Source organism: Balaenoptera ricei, chromosome 7 (genome assembly GCF_028023285.1).
Source record: "Balaenoptera ricei isolate mBalRic1 chromosome 7, mBalRic1.hap2, whole genome shotgun sequence".
Taxonomy (NCBI): Eukaryota; Metazoa; Chordata; class Mammalia; order Artiodactyla; family Balaenopteridae; genus Balaenoptera; species Balaenoptera ricei.
Genome location: NC_082645.1, coordinates 63238726 through 63259392, shown reverse-complemented (window position 1 = coordinate 63259392; position 20667 = coordinate 63238726). Strand labels below are relative to the sequence as shown.

The following is a 20667-nucleotide window of genomic DNA, read 5'->3' as shown; positions in this document are numbered from 1 at the left end:
CAGGGGCTACTCTTTGTTGCGGTGCACGGACTTCTCACTACGGTGGCTTCTCTTGTTGCGGAGCACGGGCTCTAGGCACGTGGGCTTCAGTAGTCGTGGCACACGAGCTCAGTAGTTGTGGCTCGCGGGCTCTAGAGTGCAGGCTCAGTAGTTGTGGTGCACGGGCTTAGTTGCTCCGTGGCATGTGGGATCTTCCCAGACCAGGGCTCGAGCCTGTGTCCCCTGCATTGGCAGGCGGATTCTTAACCACTGCGCCACCAGGGAAGTCCCTCCTTCTGTAAGTTTTTCCTTTTTTATTTTTAAGTTTTTTAGTCCAGAACCTTTTAAGAGTAAGTTGCTAGCATGATGTCCCATTCGCCCAAACACTTTACTTTCTACAATAAAACACTCTCCTCCAAAACCATAATACGACCATGAAAATCAAGAAATTAACTTTGAAATATTGCTACCATCTAATCTGTAGATTACATTTAAGTTTTGCCAGTTATTCCAATAATGTCTGTCCTTTATAGCAGAAGGATTCAGTCTAGAATCTCATGTTGCAGTTAGTTATCATGTCTCATTGGTCTTTTTCAGTCTGAAGCAGTTCCTTGATCTTTCCTTGACTTTGATGACTTGGACACTTTTGAAGATTATGGCCCAGTTATTGGAGGAGTTTACCTCAACTTGGTGTTGTGTAATATTTCTTCATGATTAGACTCAGGTTATGTATCTTTGGCATGACTGTTATGAAAGTGATGCTGTGTCCTCCTTATTGCAACCGAAGGGTTGCAATGATATTGATATTGAGTTTCCTTATGTTGAGTGTTGTTAACTTGGATCACTTGAGTAAAGTGATATTTGCCAGGCTTTTGTACTGTATATTACTCTTTTGCCTTTAGTAATTAAAATGTATTTTATAGGGAGATACTTTGAGAGGATGTAAACATCTTGTCTTATCAAATTTTCATTTCTACATTGGTATGTCTCTTTTATATCAGATTAATGGAATCCTATTTTATTCACAGTATGATCTATTACTATCATTTATTTTGAATCTCAAATTGTCTGAGGTTTGGCCACTTTCTGGCTAAATCCATAAGTCCTTCTTTACTTTCTTGCACAAGGTATTCAAGTCCCATCATGTATTATTCCTGCTTTAGCCTCGGAATCAGCTAATTCTTCAAGGATCCCAGGTTCCTTTTGGTGGAGAATAGTATTTTGACATCAAGGTCTGGAGGGCTTATTGCTATTGGGGTATCAGTGCTCCCAGGCCCTCTCAGTGACACAGCTAGGGAAGTATGTGAATATATATGCATGTATATACACATATTACCATCTATATTTCTATATCTATATTTATATTGAAAGTCATGAGTACACATGAATATCTCCAAATCTCATCCAGTACCAGGGTTCATTCTGTGTAATTACCTTCACCTGTAGTGTGAATTTACCTTCATCTACTATATCCTTGATAAATTCACTTATTCAATTTATACCTGCATGTATTTGTAATGAATTGCCTGTTGCCACCAGACCCCCTCCTCCTCCTCAAGTAGACATCCTCCTGCTTGGGCCCTGATGTCCTATCCTGGGCTGGTGCCATCCCTATTCTTTATTTCATGTGGATGTTACACAAAGATTTGTCCTCAAAGATATTCACTGATGATAAAAATCCAGTAGTAGAGAATTAGTTATAAATATGTCATATCTGTATGGTGGAATACTATATAGCCATTAAAAATGACATCTAATATTTGATGATGTGGCAGAATTTAGATAATTGTGTTTTAAAGGAAGTTGTAATGCTCTTTTTACAATTAAAAAAATTTTTATTTATCTTTATACATTAATAAGACAATATGTACTCTGGAATGTTAGACAGTAGTTATCTCTGAATGATAGTACTTTGGGTGACTTTTTTTTTCTTCTGTATTTTTCTGGGAGCAAATTTAAAGTTCCTTACAACATCTTGATTCAGTAAGCATAATTTAGTTCATATTATCCAGAGATAACAATGAACTCTTTCTGAACCCCAATTAAACTTGAGCTTTAAAGGTTTTTTAGAATTATGTAAGATTGATCATTTATGTGGGATACCTAGTGGTGGATATTTCTATGGCTGTGTTATAACAAACAAAATTTAAAATATACCTTTAACCAAGTTTGGAGTTCTAAAATAAAATGCCTATAGCAATGAAATAGAGAAAATATGAGGAACATACATGTGTTTATATGTGGAATTGTCTTAGAAACTGGAAAGAGGAGTCTGAGCTGGATGCTTGATTAGCTAGCATAAGCTCCTTCACTATACTGGAAGCTTCTTGAGGGCAGGATCTATCTTAGTTCACCACTGCATCCCTAGCATGTAGCATAGTGCAGAGCACAAAGTAGATACTCAAATATTTGTTGGTTGAAAGACAAAAGGGGGAACTTTGGCACTAAATCATTAGGGTAGGGAAGATGAAGGAGTGTTAGAAGAAGAGTTAACAGAGAGATTAGAGAAACCAAAGAAACTGGCTTCTTTTAAATCTTGCCTAGAACCCTCCTGTGTATTCTTCATGACAGTGATTTTCCTACCAGTATAGGTTGTGGATGCTTGCCAGAGAGTGGTGTGGTATAGTAACAGTTCACTATCTGCAGTCTGTCTTTTCTGACAATTTATAGTTGAACAAAGCCTCCTTCCCATGCTCTCCTAGGAGCATATTTCCGCCCTTGATGTAAAAGGGAGATAAACCTCGATTTAGAGGCTTGAGATTCAGTTAGATTAACAAAGAGATAGCATTTTTAAGCCTCCCAGAAGAACTCTCATCATTTATGTGTCAAGGTGCTTTGACTTATATTTACAGACCTCAGCTAGGTGTTAGGAAATAGTATAAGGAATGGGAATTTTTATTGGTTGGCTAGGAAATAGTCTAGTTCCTAGACTGTAGGAAAGGAACTATAGAAGTTCCCTACTGCAGGTAAGGAACACCTTTTGTAGAAGAATGGGACAATAGTAGTCATGGGGGTGTGGAAAAGATCAGAGAGGAGGATACGGAGGGTTAATTCCCTCAAAGCTTTTCTGGAACTATCGGATTGGTCCCTGCACTACCTGTATATTTTTAATATTTTAACTGTTATTCTTACCAAATTGAATTGAAATTATATTTCTGTATTCTTTCTTCTGCTTGACTGAAAGTTTCTCAAAGTGGAGGGACTGTTTGTTTTGTTTCGGTTTTTTTTGGACTTTGTTTTTTCACCTTTGTGTCTTGGCATGAGTTTGGTGTTTAAATGTTTCTTGAACTTAACTGAGTTTAAATATTGCTTTGATTTTTCAAAGCAATATGAACTGCATTTATTAGTTTTAGAAGTTTTTTGAGTTAGGTAACTTAAAGTAAATTTATCTGACTTTTTCATATCATATGGCTGTTTATTCATTCCTTAATATTTAATGAGTAAATGCTACTATAAGCTAGGCACTGTTTCAGGTAGTTAACCCTAGGATAAGTTCCTTGTCTTCACTGAGTTCACATTCTACTGGTAATGACTGAAGCATAACTTTTATAGGTTTCCTTTGGATTATTCTGGTGTTTTTCCCCCTCTTCTCACAGGCAGCATGGTAAAGTTGAATGTGAATGATGAAATGTAATCTTACCAGATAGATACAAGTTTTGCCTGGGACCAGGAAAAGAACTTTCTTGCTCCTGTCTCCTATATCAGACCATCTTTGACTCCAGGACTCAGAACTGTAGCTATTTACACATTTCCCCACAGGAATTACCCAATTTTCTTGAGCAGGACATTCTTGACACCACATTTATAAGCAAAATTATGTAAAATAAAAATTTTCTCTGTGTACCATTGGCTTATTTGGATAAGCATATAGTTAACTCTGTTTGCCACTACATGGGGTTTCAGTGAATGTAACGGAGGATTAGCAGAGTTTAAAGATGAGCCACTGACCCTGGGTAGTTTAAGTATGTTGTACTTGTCCTTAAGCTAATGTCAAATAAGTAAGCTATAAAGTTAGGGAAGAGGGAGCTCCTTATATAGATCAGCTATCAGTATAGATCAACTATGTTGTACTTGTCCTTAAGCTAATGTCAAATAAGTAAGCTATAAAGTTAGGGAAGAGGGAGCTTCTTATAAAGATCAACTATCATTACATTATGGGACAAAATAGTGATGAATTAGGCTGAGAACCAGACCATCACTGACTACATTTTTTAAAACTTAAAGCTTTCTGAATAGATATTTTGAAATACTAGATCTCGTCTTTTCATCAGACGTCAAAAGTCAGGATTTTCACTCTTTTAATTACTGCTTTTCAACCACAGTCCTAAGGGCTTAAGTTAAATGTTTCTCTTTTAGCCTCTTTATGGTGGAGTTGGATATATTAATACCTATGTTTAAGGCATTTATATGGGTGTTCATATTTTAGGAGCAGTGCTCTATTATAAAGATTCTTAATAGTGAGTGGGTTTTTAGATGACAGTAGTGTTACAAAGAGTAATTATTTGAGTGTTTTTATTGTTTTACTATGTTTCAAGAAATGTTTCAAAACTATATTTAACAGTGTGAAACCACTTCATTTTTCAGTATCCTTGCCATGAAAAAGAGGACGTGATAAGTTGTACAACTTATGAAATTCAAGTTACATGTGAATTCTGCCAGGTGTGTATGCAATATTTGGTATTTTGCGCTTTTTTCATATTTTAGATTATAAAAATTCTCATAGGTTATTTCTAGATAAATATTTCAAGTGTTTTTCATAAATAAGAAAATACTTATCTAGTAAGTAGTTTACCTGCTACTTGTATTTTAACATTATCAAATAGAGCATCAAAATACCCTTAACTATGACAAGCATAAACATATTTTAGGGTTTTGATTTCTCCTAAAATGAGTTCCAAATAATACTAGTCCCATGAGATGTTCTGTGAAGAAGGTTCAAATAGAAAATGGATGTGGCAAAAATGCTGTATTCTAGGTGCTCTTCTGGTCATTTCTCTTGAACATATAAAGTCTGAAAAGTCCTGCCCCCAAAAAACAGTATTCTAGCATTTCCCAAATTTGGCCAAAATAGTGATTGTCATCTCTGTTCCTGAAGGGAAACTTATTTCCGAAAGGTTAACAAACTAGTGTTGAAAAAGAAACAATGTTACAGAATTTTCAGTTGTCAAATATAGTTGTTACATGTAATTTCTATGAAGAAAGCAAAAACAAAAACCTACAAGTTAAGGGAAGGAATAATTGGAAACTTTAAGTCTATATCAAAAAGTAGGAAAATAATCTTGACACTAAAATGTCTTTTTGTAGTTGTTTGGTTCAAATCAGGATCCAAGAAAGTCCCCATATTGCATTTTGTTTAGTATGTTTATTAGACCTCTTTTAATCTAAGACAGTTCCCCTCTACCTCCTCTTTTCTTTAGTTCCCCATGACATTTATTTCTTGAAGAAACGAGGTCTTTTGTCCTGTAGAATTTGGCTAATTCCAGCTTGGTGATGTTGTTTGACATGTTTTTCTTTTTTTTTAGGTTAGAAGATTCTTTTTAAATTTTATTTATTTTTTATACAGCAGGTTCTTATTAGTTATCTGTTTTATACATATTAGTGTATACATGTCAATCCCAGTCTCCCAGTTCATCCCACCCCCACCCCCACTTTCCCCCCTTGGTGTCCATACGTTTGTTCTCTACATCTGTGTCTCTATTTTTGCCTTGCAAACTGGTTCATCTGTACCATTTTTTCTAGATTCTACATATATGCGTTAATATACAATATTTGTTTTTCTCTTTCTGACTTACTTCACTCTGTATGACAGTCTCTAGGTCTGTCCATGTCTCTACAAATGACCCAGTTTTGTTACTTTTTATGGCTAAGTAATACTCCACTGTATATATGTACCACATCTTCTTTATCCATTTGTCTGTCAATGGGCATTTAGGTTGCTTCCATGACCTGGCTGCAGTGAACATTGGGGTGCATGTGCCTTTTTGAATTGCGGTTTCCTCTGGTTATGTGCCCAGTAGTGGGATTGCTGGGTTGTATGGTAGTTCTATTTTTAGTTTTTTAAGGAATCTCCATACTGTTCTCCATAGTGGCTGTATCAATTTACATTCCCACCAGCAGTGCAAGAGGGTTCCCTTTTCTCCACACCCTCTCCAGCATTTGTTGTTTGTAGATTTCCTGGTGATGCCCATTCTAACTGGTGTGAGGTGATAACCTCATTGTAGTTTTGATTTGCATTTCTCTAATAATTAGTAATGTTGAGCAGCTTTTCATGTGCCTCTTGGCTATCTGTATGTCTTCTTTGGAGAGATGTCTATTTAGGTCTTCTGCCCATTTTTGGATTGGGTTGTTTGTTTTTTTAATATTGAGCTGCATGAGCTGTTTATATATTTTAGAGATTAATCCTTTGTCCATTGATTCGTTTGCAAATATTTTTCCCATTCTTAGGGTTGTCTTTTCGTTTCGTTTATAGTTTCCTTTGCTGTGCAAAAGCTTCTAAGTTTCATTAGGTCCCATTTGTTTATTTTTGTTGTTATTTCCATTACTCTAGGAGGTGGGTCAAAAAAGATCTTGCTGTGATTTATGTCAAAGAGTGTTCTTCCTATGTTTTCCTCTAAGAGTTTTATAGTGTCTGGTCTTACATTTAGGTCTTGAATCCATTTTGAGTTTGTTTTGGTGTTTGGTGTTAGGGAGTGTTCTAATTTCATTCTTTCACATGTAGCTGTCCAGTTTTCCCAGCACCACTTATTGAAAAGACTGTCTTTTCTCTATTGTATATCCTTACCTCCTTTGTCGTAGATTAGTTGATCATAGGTGCATGGGTTTATCTCTGGGCTTTCTATCCTGTTCCATTGATGTATATTTCTGTTTTTGTACCAGTACCATATTGTCTTCATTACTGTAGCTTTGTGGTATAGTCTGAAGTCAGGGAGCCTGATTCCTTCAGCTCCATTTTTTTCCCTCAAGACTGCTTTGGCTATTCGGGGTCTTTTGTGTCTGCACACAAATTTTAAGATTTTTTGTTCTAATTCTGTAAAAAAATGCCACTGGTAATTTGATAGGGATTGCATTGAATCTGTAGATGGCTTTGGGTAGTATAGTCATTTTCACAATATTGATTCTTCCAATCCAAGAACATGGTATATCTCTCCATCTGTTGGTATCATCTTTAATTTCTTTCATCAGTGTCTTATAGTTTTCTGCATACAGGTCTTTTGTCTCCCTAGGTAGGTTTATTCCTAGGTATTTTATTCTGTTTGTTGCAATGGTAAATGGGAGTGTTTCCTTAATTTCTCTTTCAGAATTTTCATCATTAGTGTATAGGAACGCAAGAGATTTCTGTGCATTAATTTTGTATCCTGCAACTTTACCAAATTCATTGATTAGCTCTAGTAGTTTTCTGGTGGCATCTTTAGGATTCTCTATGTATAGTATCATGTCATCTTCAAACAGTGACAGTTTTACTTCTTCTTTTCCAATTTGTATTCCTTTTATTTATTTTTCTTCTCTGATTGCCGTGGCTAGGACTTCCAAAGCTATGTTGAATAATAGTGGCGAGAGTGGACATTGTTGTCTTGTTCCTGACCTTAGAGGAAATGCTTTCAGTTTTTCACCATTGAGAATGATGTTTGCTGTGGGTTTGTCGTATATGGCCTTTATTATGTTGAGGTAGGTTCCCTCTATGCCCACTTTCTGGAGAGTTTTTAATCATAAATGGGTGTTGAATTTTGTCAAAAGCTTTTTCTGCATCTATTGAGATGATCATATGGTTTTTATTCTTCAATTTGTTAAGATGGTATATCACACACATTGATTGATTTGCATATATTGAAGAATCCTTGCATCCCTGGGATAAATCCCACTTGATCATGGTGTATGATCCTTTTAAGATGCTGTTGGATTCTGTTTGCTAGTATTTTATTGAGGATTTTTGCATCTATATTCATCAGTGATATTGGTCTGTAATTTTCTTTTTTTGTAGTATCTGTCTGGTTTTGGTATCAGGGTGATGGTGGCCTCTTAGAATGAGTTGAGAGTGTTCCTTCCTCTGCAAGTTTTTGGAAGAGTTTGAGAAGGATGGGTGTTAGCTTTTCTCTAAATGTTTGATAGAATTCACCTGTGAAGCCATCTGGTCCTGGACTTTTGTTTGTTGGAAGATTTTAAATCACAGTTTCAATTTTATTACTTGTGATTGGTCTGTTCATATTTTCTATTTCCTCCTGGTTCAGTCTTGGAAGGTTATACCTTTCTAAGAATTTGTCCATTTCTTCCAAGTTGTCCATTTTATTGGCATAGAGTTGCTTGTAGTAGTCTCTTATGGTGCTTCATATTTCTGCGGTGTCCATTGTAACTTCTCCTCTTTCATTTCTAATTTTATTGATTTGAGTCCTCTCCCTCTTTTTTCTTGATGAGTCTGGCTAAAGGTTTATCAATTTTGTTTATCTTCTCAAAGAACCAGCTTTTAGTTTTATTGATTTTTGCTATTGTTTTCTTTGTTTCTATTTCATTTATTTCTGATCTGATCTTTGTGATTTCCTTCCTTCTGCTAACTTTGGGGTATTTTTGTTCTTTCTCTAGTTCCTTTAGGTGTAAGATTAGATTGTTTATTTGAGATTTTTCTTGTTTCTTGAGGTAGGATTATATTGCTATAAACTTCCCTCTTAGAACTGCTTTTGTTGCATCCCATAGGTTTTGGATCATCGTGTTTTCGTTGTCATTTGTCTCTAGGTATTTTTGGATTTCCTCTTTGATTTCTTCAGTGATCTCTTGGTTATTTAGTAACGTTTAGCCTCCATGTGTTTGTGTTTTTTATGTTTTTCTCCCTGTAACTGATTTCTAATTTCATAGCGTCGTGGTCAGAAAAGATGCTTGATATGGTTTCAATTTTCTTAAATTTACTGAGGCTTGATTTGTGACCCAAGATGTGATCTATCCTGGAGAATGTTCCGTGTGCACTTGAGAAGAAAGTGTAATCTGCTGTTTTTGGATGGAATGTCCTGTAGATGTCATTTAAATCTATCTGGTCTATTGTGTCATTTAAAGCTTGTGTTTCCTTATCAATTTTCTGTCTGGATGATCTGTCCATTAGTGTAAGTGAAGTGTTAAAGCCCACCACTATTGTGTTACTGTCAATTTCCTCTTTTATAGCTGTTAGCAGTTGCCTTATGTATTGAGGTGCTCCTATGTTGGGTGCATATATATTTATAATTGTTATATCTTCTTCTTGGATTGATCCCTTGATCATTATGTAGTGTCCTTCCTTGTCTCTTACAACATTCTTTATTTTAAAGTCTATTTTATCTGACATGAGTATTGCTATTCCAGCTTTCTTTTGATTTCCATTTGCATGGAGTATCTTTTTCCATCCCCTCACTTTCAGTCTGTATGTGTCCCTAGGTCTGAAGTGGGTCTCTTGGAGACAGCATATATATGGGTCTTATTTTTGTATCCATTCAGTGAGCCTGTGTCTTCTGCTTGGGGCATTTAATACATTCACGTTTAAGGTAATTATCGGTATGTATGTTCCTATTACCATTTTCTTAATTGTTATGGGGTTTTTTTCCTAGGCCCTTTTCTTTTGTGTTTCCCTCTTAGAGAAGTTCCTTTAACATTTGTTGTGGAGCTGGTTTGGTGGTGCTGAATTCTGTTAGCTTTTGCTTGTCTGTAAAGCTTTTGATTTCTCTGTCGAATCTGAATGAGATCCTGCCGGGTAGAGTAATCTTGGTTGTAGGTTCTTCCCTTTCATCACTTTAAATATATCTTGCCACTCACTTCTGCCTTGTAGAGTTTCTGCTGAAAAATCAGCTGTTAACCTTATGGGAGTTCCCTTGTATGTTATTTGTCGTTTTTCCCTTGTTGCTTTCCATAATTTTTCTTTGTCTTTAATTTTTGTCAATTTGATTACTGTGTGTCTCGGCATGTTTCTCCTTGGGTTTATCCTGCCTGGACTCTCTGCACTTCCTGGACTTGGGTGGCTGTTTCCTTTCCCACGTTAGGGAAGTTTTTGACTATAATCTCTTCAGATATTTTCTCGGGTCCTTTCTCTCTCTCTTCTCCTTCTGGGACCCCTATAATGTGAATGTTGGTGCGTTTAATGTTGTTCCAGAGGTCTCTCAGGCTGTCTTCATTTCTTTTCTTTCTTTTTTCTTTATTCTGTTCCTCAGCAGTGAATTCCACCATTCTGTCTTCCAGGTCACTTATCCGTTCTTCTGCCTCAGTTATTCTGCTATTGATTCCTTCTAGTGTAGTTTTCATTTCACTTATTGTATTGTTCATCTCTGTTTGTTCTTTAATTCTTCCAGGTCTTTGTTCTTTAATTCTTCTAGGTCTTTGTTCAACATTTCTTGCACCTTCTTGATCTTTTCCTCCATTCTTTTTCCGAGGTCCTGGATCATCTTCACTATCATTATTCTGATTTCTTTTTCTGGGAGGTTGCCTATCTCCACTTCATTTAATTGTTTTTCTGGGTTTTTATCTTGTTCCTTCATCTGGTACATAGTCCTCTGCCTTTTCATTTTGTCTGTCTCTCTGTGAACGTGGTTTTTGATCCACAGGCTGCAGAATTGTAGTTCTTCTTGCTTCTGCTGTCTCCCCTTTCGACATGTTTTTCTATCTCCTATATTTCCTGTAGTTGGATCTAGAGAGGCTTGATTAGATTCAGGCTTGACTTTTTTTCCCCCCAAGAATCCTTTGTGTGCTTTCTATTGCATATCAGGGGGCACATAATGTTTGTCTCACTTTTAGTGATGTTAATTTAAGACTGATCTGTGAGTTCAGATGCTGTCAACCTGACCCAGCCATTATAAAGTTCCCGTCACCTTTGTTCCTGATTGTTTTATCAGACATTGATGATAGTTACCTAGTCCATTATTTCATTGGGGTTTAAAGTGGTTATCTTATAATTATTTCATTCTTTCTGCACTTATGCTACTGAACAGGAAAGATTTAGCCTGATAGATCAGGGTTCCTAATATTTTTTTCTGTAGTGTAAAATCTGCATGTTACATGTCTCTATTCATAATAAGAAAATGGAAGGTGGGGTTGAAATGTCAGTAAAAGTGTTTTACTTCACATTCAGATAGAAGGTAATAAGCTTAGTGAAAATCAAATAATATTACATTTTAAGTTGTTCTTTATTTAAAAATCTGTGCTGTGAAACATTTAGCCATTTCTTGATGTTTTATTATAGGCAATACCAGGACCTGTGGAATATGAGTGATGACAAACCCTTTCTATGTACTGCCCCTGGATGTGGCCAGGTAATATATAAATTGTTTTGTATATTCATGTTTAGTAAAACACTTATGACAGTATATGTTGTCATTAAAAGGATTCTTTTACAATGTTTTGTACAATTTTGGAGTTAGAATGAAAATAACCCAGAAAAATTGGGGGAAGAAATTTTCCTCAATAGCACATCTGAGTTTTAAAGAATACAATCTAATATGGAAAAAAAAAAATTAAGTCTTGAAAGGGAAAGATGGAAAACCTGGAGAAAATCCAGGACTTAAAAGTATATTCATTGACCATTATTGGTTGAAAATCATTGTGAGTTGCCTAATTGGAAATCAGATATACATTATCTTTTATGAAAATTAGTTTACTTGCTGAACTCTTGTGAAAATAACTAATGTTTACCTCTGAGCATATCACTAATATATTAATGTTCTTAAGTATAACATCTTTAATATAGAGCATGTGTGGAAGCATTTTTAGAAAATAATATTTTAGTGTTGTTACAGAAAATAATATTTCAGTGTTTTTTAATAGGCCATTAAATTATTAATCTATTACTGTTATAATAATCTTAAAATAACTATAGACACTAAGGAATGAAAGAATAAATTTAATGTGTAGTAAAATTACAGAGTACTTAAATATACAAACTATAAATCATAAATAAGTATTAAAGTGTTTCTTTGGTTCTCATTGTTTTCTTTAGCTGATATTTTAAATGGAGGTATAATTTATATACAATAAACTGCACATGCTTATAGTGTACAGTTTGATACATTTTAACATATGTATGTACCCATAAAACCATCACCACAATTAAGATAGTGAACATAGTCATCATCCCCAAAAGTTTCCTCATGTTTATTTGTTATACCTCCCTCCCATCCCTGTCAACCACTGATCTGCCTTCTGTCACTATAGGTTAGCTTGTATTTTCCAGAATTTTATATAAATGGAATCATACAGTATGTACTTTTGACTGGATTCTTTCCTTCCACATAGTTAATTTACAGTTTCTCCATGCTATGTGATTAGTAGTTAATTCCTTTTCATTGAGGAACAGTATTTCCTTATTTCACCATTAGTTTATTTATTCACTTGTTTATGGACATTTGTCTTATTTCCAGTTTTTAGTTGTTACAAGTAAAGCTGTTGTGAATATTTATGTATAAGTCTTTGAATGAATGCATGCTTTCTTTTCTCTTGGGTGAGTACCTAGGAGAGTAGTGGTGGGATCATATGTAATATATAATAGGAAATTGCCAAACTGCTTTCCAAAACAGAGGTATCACTTTGCATTTCCACCAACAGTCTATGAGAGGTCCTGTTGTATCATATCTTTGCCAACATTTGGTGTCAGTCTTTTAATTTTAGCCATTTTCATTGTGTGTATACTGATATATAAAGTGTTACTTTGCATTTCTTTGTTGACTGATGAAAAAATGAGCACTTTTTCATGTGCTTATTGGCCATTCGTGTACTTTACTTTTTGTGAAAAAATATCTTTTCAAATCTTCTACTTGTTTTTAAAAATTAGGTTGCCTGTCTTTTAATTATTGAGTTGTATGAGTTCTTTAAATATCCTGGGTACCAGTCTATCATCAAATATTTCTCCAGGTCTGTGGTTTCCAACTTGATTTTCATAATAGTATCTTTTGATGAACAGATGTTTCTAATTTTAATGAAGTCTAATGTATTAATTTTTTCTCTTCTTTGGTTGTTGGTTTTTGTGACTTATCTAAGAAACTTTTGCTTAACCTTAAGTCACAAAGATATTCTCCATTGCTTTCCTCTGAAAGCTTGGTTTTTCATTTCGGTCTCTTTTGCATCTTGAATTAATTTTTGTGTATAGTGTGAGGTAGGAGTTGAAGCTCACTTTTTTTTCCATATGGTTTCTCAGATATTCCAGTGTCGTTTGTTGAAAAGATTTTCCTTTCTCCATTAAATTGCTTCCTCCCCTTTATTGAAAATCAAATGATTTGTGTAAAGTGTGGATCTATTTCTTAGCTTTCTATTCCGTTCCTTTCATCAATCTGTCAACTTTTATGCCAGTACCATACTGTCTTGATTGCTCTAGCTTTACAGTAAGCCTTCCAGTCAGGTAGGGTAAGTTCTCCAATTTAGTTCTCCTTTTTCAGGATTGTTTTGGATAGTCTTTTAATTTTAATCATTCTGGTGAGGGTATAGTGGTATCTAAAGATTTTAATTTACATGGTGTCCAATGATGTTGAGCAGGGTAAAGGTAGGAGTTAACCAGGGTTGGTGATATTTTAGATAGGTTGGTCAGGGAATGCCTCTGTAATAAGGTGACATTTGAATAAAGATGTGGGAGCAAACCCTGCACATACCTGGGGGAAGAGATTTCCAGACTGAAGGAACAGCAAATATAAAGGCTGGTAGGGAAGAAATGGATTTGGTGTGTTTAAAAACAGAAAGATGACTGTTGTGGCTGGAGCATATAGTGATTAATGAGGATAAGGGTAGGAGATAAGGTCAGAAATGTAGGGGAATAAAAACAGTCCATAACCTGTAGGGCTTTTGTTGACTATGATAAGGTATTTGGATTTTATTCACAGAGCAGTGAAAAGCCATTGCTGAGCTAATAATGAAAGTAGAGACTGGCAGCAGTCAGAGAGATAGTGGTGGCTTTGACTAGGTGGTAATAATGGACAAATAGAGAAATAGACTGATTTGACATATATTTTGGAGATATATTTTGTATACATTTTTCTATAAATTCAGGAAAGCTAAAAATTGCAATTTCTAAAATCCTTTTCAGCTAGAATTCTGGGTATGATTTTAGGTTCCACCAACCAGATTTACTCATTCTGGTAAATTACATTTACTTCTTGGATTTGGGACCGAGTTGAATGGAAAGGTGGTATTACTCAAGTCCTCCATTTTGCTGGAATGGATTGGACAGACACAGCATGATTCTTTAATCCCGGGATTACAGCTAATACAGTATGTTTTTAGAGCCAGCCTTTGGACCATGACCAGTTTTGCCGTGTTGTTCTAGGAATCATTCGTGGAAACTCAGTCTCAAACCAGTCCCTAATTCCTTGTCCTATCCTTTTCTGCTTAAAATAGTTGGAATCGTTATTTTGTGATTGAGTCTTTAGTAATATACATGCCATTTTAAATAAAAAGAATTACATTTAAATTTACTTAAGAGAGCTTCCAAATGAAGCCAACAAAAGATCAGGGAGGATTTGACTTCAGGATGAACCCAAGAAGTCGAATTAGTACCATCTAACCTTCCCCGTTTTTGGTGCCTCTGTGCCGAAACTATCCCTTCCATCTTCTGCCTCCACCCCAACTCCCAAGGCCAGGCTGTCGTTTCTCCCTGTCTGGGAGATAGAACCAGTGAAAGAATGACTCAGTAAAATTAGGGGAAATAAGACAAATGGAAATGAGATAGTCTTCAGGTCAAGAAGATATTTTAAAATTGCTGAGAAAAATTACACAATCTGTTCAAGCATATCCAGACTGTTTATAGACACTATTAATGCTTTGCTTCCTTACCTGATGGGATGAGGCAAATGGAACATTACACAGCACATCCCCAGGGTAAAGTAAGAGTTTATTCACCTCAACACCAGATCCAGAAAGTCTGGGAACCTTTTAATATTCATTGTTTAAGTTCTCACAGCAGACTGCCTTGCACATGCCCAGTCTGTTTCCGTGGCACAAATGGCCAAGAGACTGAGAGGTAGACTACCTCTTAGCCCGCCAAGAAGAGACCCTTCGTAGGGCTAAGGTCTTCTTAGAAGACCTTATGAACACTATGAACATAACAAGGGTGTTCCAGCACTTTATCAGGCCCAAAAGTCACCCATTGTTCTTCCTCATAATATATATCAGCAACATTTCCATCTAATGATCCTGCCTATAAATCAATCTATGATTATTTTGACATTTTCTACCATAAGAATGTTTATACTTTTGGCAAAGCAGCAACCATTTTACTTCAGTGATATTAAAAGTACTCCTGCACTCTCATTCATTGCTGGTAAAAGTGCAAGATGGCACACCCCCTAGAGGGAGTTTGGCAATATCTAGCAAAATTACACATGCATTTACCCTTTGACCCAACAGTCCTACTTCTGGGACTCTATCCCAAAGATGCACTGTCAAAACTATGAAAAGACATATGCCCAAGGTTATTAGATATATGTTCAATATATTTTGTTACCTGTCAGTCTCTGGACAGTAGTATTCCAGGAGAATAGAAGCAAAAGCTATAAAGCTTCTTGAAGCTTCAGTTTGGAAGTGACAGGTCATCACTTCTGCAGCATTCTGTTGATCAGTGCAAGTCACCAGACCAGCCCAGACTCAAGGGGTGGGGAAATAGATACCCTCCTCTGGATGGGAGAACCAGCCTTACGACGTTGCAAAGGAAGGAGGGTACATATCATAATGGAAGGAATTTGTGGCCATATTTTACAATCTGTCACAGACAAATACTGAAATACTTACAGGTAAAATAATTTCTGGGGTTGGCCTCAAAAAAATCCATTGGGTGAATGGTGAGTAGAGATGAAATGAGATGGATCATAGGTTGATAATTGCTAAAGCTGGGTGAATGTGCAAAGAGGTTTATTACACTATTTCTTTTTAATTTACTAAAATGCAACAGAAGAAAAAGAAACCTATTGCTGAATGTAAGAACATATGTATATATGTGTATCAGAGATTGTTTAAAAGACCTAATATTTTTTAAAAATATGAAAAACATTAAGAAGTTAGAATTGTTTTTTAGACTCCGTGTTATGAAAGGAGTTAACATTCATTTTTCCTCCTACTTCTTTCCTCTCCCTTGATGTCTGATAATAATTTTTCCATTGTCAGGGTTTGTAATACATTTTGTCTGATAATCTATAATCCCCATATTTCTTTAGTTTTACTTCTGTATTTAAATAGTATAGATAGAGAGGAAGGGTGAGAACTAAGCTTCAAGGCATTCCAGTGTTCAGAAGTCAGAAAGAGGGGGAGGCTGTAGCAGAGGAGACTGAGGAGCAAGCAGACAGTGAAGAAAATTGTGTTCTGGAAGTCAAGTAGAAAAAGTATTTCAAAGTGTGGGGGAAACAATGTAGTCATATAGTTGATAGGGTAGGGTGAGAATTCAGTATTTATAATCGGATTTAGAAAAATGGGGATTATTAGACACCTTGATAAGAGTAGCTTCAGTGAAGCAGCAGTGACAACAGTGAGATTGGAGTTAGACTGACGAGTAAATGTGGAGAACCAGAAGTGGAGACATTATAAGATACCTTTTTCTTGGTATTTAGCTTAAAGGGAACAGTAAAATACTGCTGGAGGAGAATTGAAGATGGAGTTTTTTTGTTTGTTTTGAATTTTAAGGTGGGACTATCACAGCATATTTGACACTGCAGAGAGAGAGGGACTGTTGCAGGAATGGGGTCCTTAAGAGAGGATGGGATCCGGTGTTCAAGTGGAGAGACTGGCCTTAGAAAGGACCATAGACAATTTATCCATAGTAACTGAAAGTGAAAAGGCGGGAAGAGGTGTGGAAGGTTTGAATAGAGAAAAGGAAGCATATCAAAACTTAGACATACAAACATTTCTTCGATATGGTCACCATAAAAAACTACATTTCTGTTCATTCCATTACACAAAAGAAATCACCTTTAGAAGCTCTGGCACATTGTTTTAAAGAGACTTGTATTACTTAGGATGCTGGCTGAAACAAAGACTCAACCTTAATAGATTGAACAGTTTGTTCTTTATGTAATAACCGGGAAGTAGGAGTCCCAGGGCTGGCTGGTTCTGTAGCCCTCAACATGCTACTTCCATTTCTAGCTCCAAGATGGCTGTTCCAGCTCCTGACATCAAGTCCATATTCCAGCAATAAGGGAGGGAGAAGGGGAAGCAAAACACAGCATGTATACACCCATCATTTCAGGAGCATTAACTGGAAGTACTGCATATAATTTTCACTCATTCTTTTGGTCCCAGCCCAATCATATGGCCACCTAACTGCAAAGAAAGCTAGAAAATGTGGTCTTTGTCCTGGGCAGCCAAGTGCTCACCTAAAATGCAGAAGTTCTTTTATTGAAGGAAAAAGGGTAATAGATATTGAGGGACAGCTGGCGGTCCTTGTCATAGTTTTCAGAGATGATTTTGAATTTGGTAACCTAACAAAAAGTCATTTGGAGCCTGAGTCTGGTTAAGCTGGGTAATACTGAAATTACCAAAGTCTTAAGTTTAGTTAATAGTAATATATCAATGTTGGTTTCTTAGTTTTGATAAACGTACCACAGTAATGTAAGATGAGAACATTGGGGAAACAAACTGAGTAATGAGTGTGTGAGAACTCTCTGTACTATTATTGCAACTTTTCTGTAAACTTAAAGGTTTTCCAAAATAAAAAGTTTATTCAAAACAATAACAACAAAAAAGCTCTACCTGAGAAACACGAAAAAGTTGCTTATGAACCACAGAATAGAGCTTTCAGATATTTATCAAGTGTATATATACCATGTATATTTATTTGTGCTCCAACTTGTTTCAAAAAGGATTTGAGGAATTAAAGTTTCATATAATAGTTGTCATAGTAATAAAAACAGTTATAACAGTAGTAACATTTTTTAACTTAGCCTGTCACTGTGCTAAGAAGCTTGTGTGGGTTATGTCATTTAATCCTGCAACAACCCTATAAAATGGGTGCTAGTGGCCTCATTTTACAAGTGAGCAGTCGAACTTAAATATATTACTGAATGTCTCTGTCACAGAACCTGCAAATATGGAAGATAAGTTTGAACCCAAGCCTACTCTTGTGTTAACATTTATAGCGAAACATCCCTAAATAGAATGTTCAGGCTTCAAGGTATATTTGAATACAGGTCTTTGTATATGTATTTTTTTTTCAATTAACATTAAAGGTTTTTATTTTCTCATAATTACAAAAGCATCACTGAAAATGTTGACAAAAGGAAAAAATAAAATCCAGAGAGGACTTCTGTTAACATTTGGTATATTTCCTATAGCCTTCCCCCCTTTTATTTATTCAAACAAAATTGGGATCATACTGCACATATAGTTTTGTATTCTCTTTGTATGCAGATGACATTATATGTATCATGGGCATTTTGTGTGTTAATTGAAAACATGGGTTTGAGTTCCTGTGTAGTATTCTATTGCCAGAATGTGTCCCATAATCTATTTACCCATTCTTCTTTTATGACCTAAAAATTAATTATTATGGCCTTAAAAAATCACAACATTGTGATGAGTATTCTTCTGTATTACCCTTTATATGCATCTCTAATTAATTCCTCAAAATACATTTTTAGAAATCAATTTATTGGGTGAAAATGTATACACATTTTTAAGGTTCTTCATACATTTTGCCATATTGTTTTTAAAAGCTAAAATTTATTTTCGCTAGTAATTTATCTAAGCACCGTTCTCATCATGAACACTCCAATCCTAGGTATTATTAACTATTTTTTTGCCTATATTTGTTCCCTAAGATACTTAAAATAGTCTAATCTCTATGTTATAATAATACCTTGTAACTGTTACTGGCCAAAATGATAATCCGGCTACGGTCAGCATCATCCATTTGTTAAATCTTGCTCAGAACAGAAATGGTATAGTCTCTCTCTAGATTCAAATAGTATTTCCTAGGAAATCAGAAATTCTAATAAGAATTGATTTTAGAAACACCAATTTGATGGTATTACAAATTATTTTTTGTCACTAGTAGGTGATAACATTATTCCAAATTTGAATTTCAGCTTTAAAAAACTAAATGGGCTTAAATTTTCAAATAGATTTTTAAAATTTTCAATACATTTTGTTGATAATGTCATTTCAGAGAGAAAGACTTATAGAATTCAATGCAGAGGATTTTAACTTTTGACTCTTTCTATTACAATTCTTTTTATATGCTCAGTCACTAAGGTATTTCACAAAAAGAGTCCTGTTCATTTCATTTGTTTTAACAGGATGTTGCATTGAATTCAGTAAAAGAGACAAAGTTGAGATAATTTAGTGAAAGATTCATTTAACATTGAAACTCATATTTTATTGATAGTATCTTTGCTTTTGGTGATTTATTGAAAATTCTTTCTTTGGTAGAATGTTAATACATTATAAGCTGTTTTACAAAGGAGATAATCATTTTATTTAATCTAAAGTTTCAGTGAAGGTGTGGGAGTGGGAGTGTGTGTGTGTGTGTGTGTGTGTGTGTAATTAATAACTTCCTGATGTTGAATAAAATAATTCAGCTAGTGAAAGATGTAGTAAAATGGGCTATTGGCCTGATGGCTTTATAACTTAGTACCTATTTAATCTATTTTAAATAGGAATAATGATCTATGTCATGGATATGAATGCATGTATTAAATGCAGAATGATTTCTTAGGAAGTTAATTCTGGTAAGAGTGTTCAAGCCTTGGAAACACAGATTTCTCAGATACCAGAGCTTAAATTAATTTATTATGGAAGCAACTATTTCACCTCCCTCCTATCTGTCAGGTTACCCATCCTTTTTAACCTTTTAAGAGAGATGATTGGCCTATATCCTACCTTTCTTGACTGCCTTTCCCATTGTTTATTCAGCTATATGCTCAAAGTCTTCTTGTTTAACAAAACACTGCACATCAATAACATTTTGCATTGGAGTTGTGCTCTCAATTGCCTGGAAGAAAGAAATTGTATGAATTCAATATGTTATCACTAGCAGTATCATTATAATTTTTTCTACGAAGCTTATTTTTAGAATAAAATTCTTAATTTGTCTGGGAAAGCAGTTCAAAGAGATTCTGCAAAAATGTTAGCTTGTAATAGCTACTTTATAAGTGTTTGTTGAAGAAAGAATGTGTTTTACATATATATATATATATATCTGTTCCTGGTGACTGCCTTTTGACACTGTCTTTTTAAGTTTCTTGTTAGAAATAAATAAGTTTTCTCAGATGATAGCCAAGGTTAAACTCACCTGTATCAAGTGTCAATTTCAGTGTATTTTACCCGTGTATATAAATAATATCATTATATGATCAACAATTCCTTTATAAATAGCATTCAGGTAAATTTGATCTGTACATTCTCCATGAGACTTTGTAAATTCATATTTCTCACATTTCTCCTCTTCCTATTCATATGATCCTAAATGTTTTTTAGGATCCTTTTAGCTGTTTCTTTTCACTTAGAATCAGTCTTGGTGCCGTTTTCACATGTTTTGTATAAAGCATAATGTTATTTATTCTATATGTAGTTGCTGTTTGATTTGGATATTTGTGTTCAAACCAGTATCTAAACAGAGGATACTGTTAGGATAAAAAATTCTTAGCACATAACTATCTGTTAATTATGCTGACTGCTGTTTTAAAATCTAAGACCTCTACCAAAATGCATTCATTTGCAAATGTTTAATGATTGCCCTCAATGGAGAAGCCACGTTGTTAGGTTCTTTGGAATGTAAAG

General features: G+C 35.1%; 1 protein-coding gene across 2 annotated transcripts in view; it reads left to right on the top strand.

Moving 5' to 3' along the window:
• ATF2 (activating transcription factor 2) overlaps window positions 1–20667 on the top strand; it is a 78458-nt gene that overhangs the window by 12486 nt on the left and 45305 nt on the right. For both annotated transcript variants that reach the window (XR_009504220.1, XM_059928136.1), the window contains exons 3-4: window positions 4564–4638; window positions 11165–11234. Coding sequence is in view for 1 of the 2 variants with exons in the window: in XM_059928136.1 (XP_059784119.1) it covers window positions 4607–4638; window positions 11165–11234 (102 nt within the window). In the remaining variant the exon portion in view is untranslated. The remainder of the gene's footprint in view (window positions 1–4563; window positions 4639–11164; window positions 11235–20667) is intronic.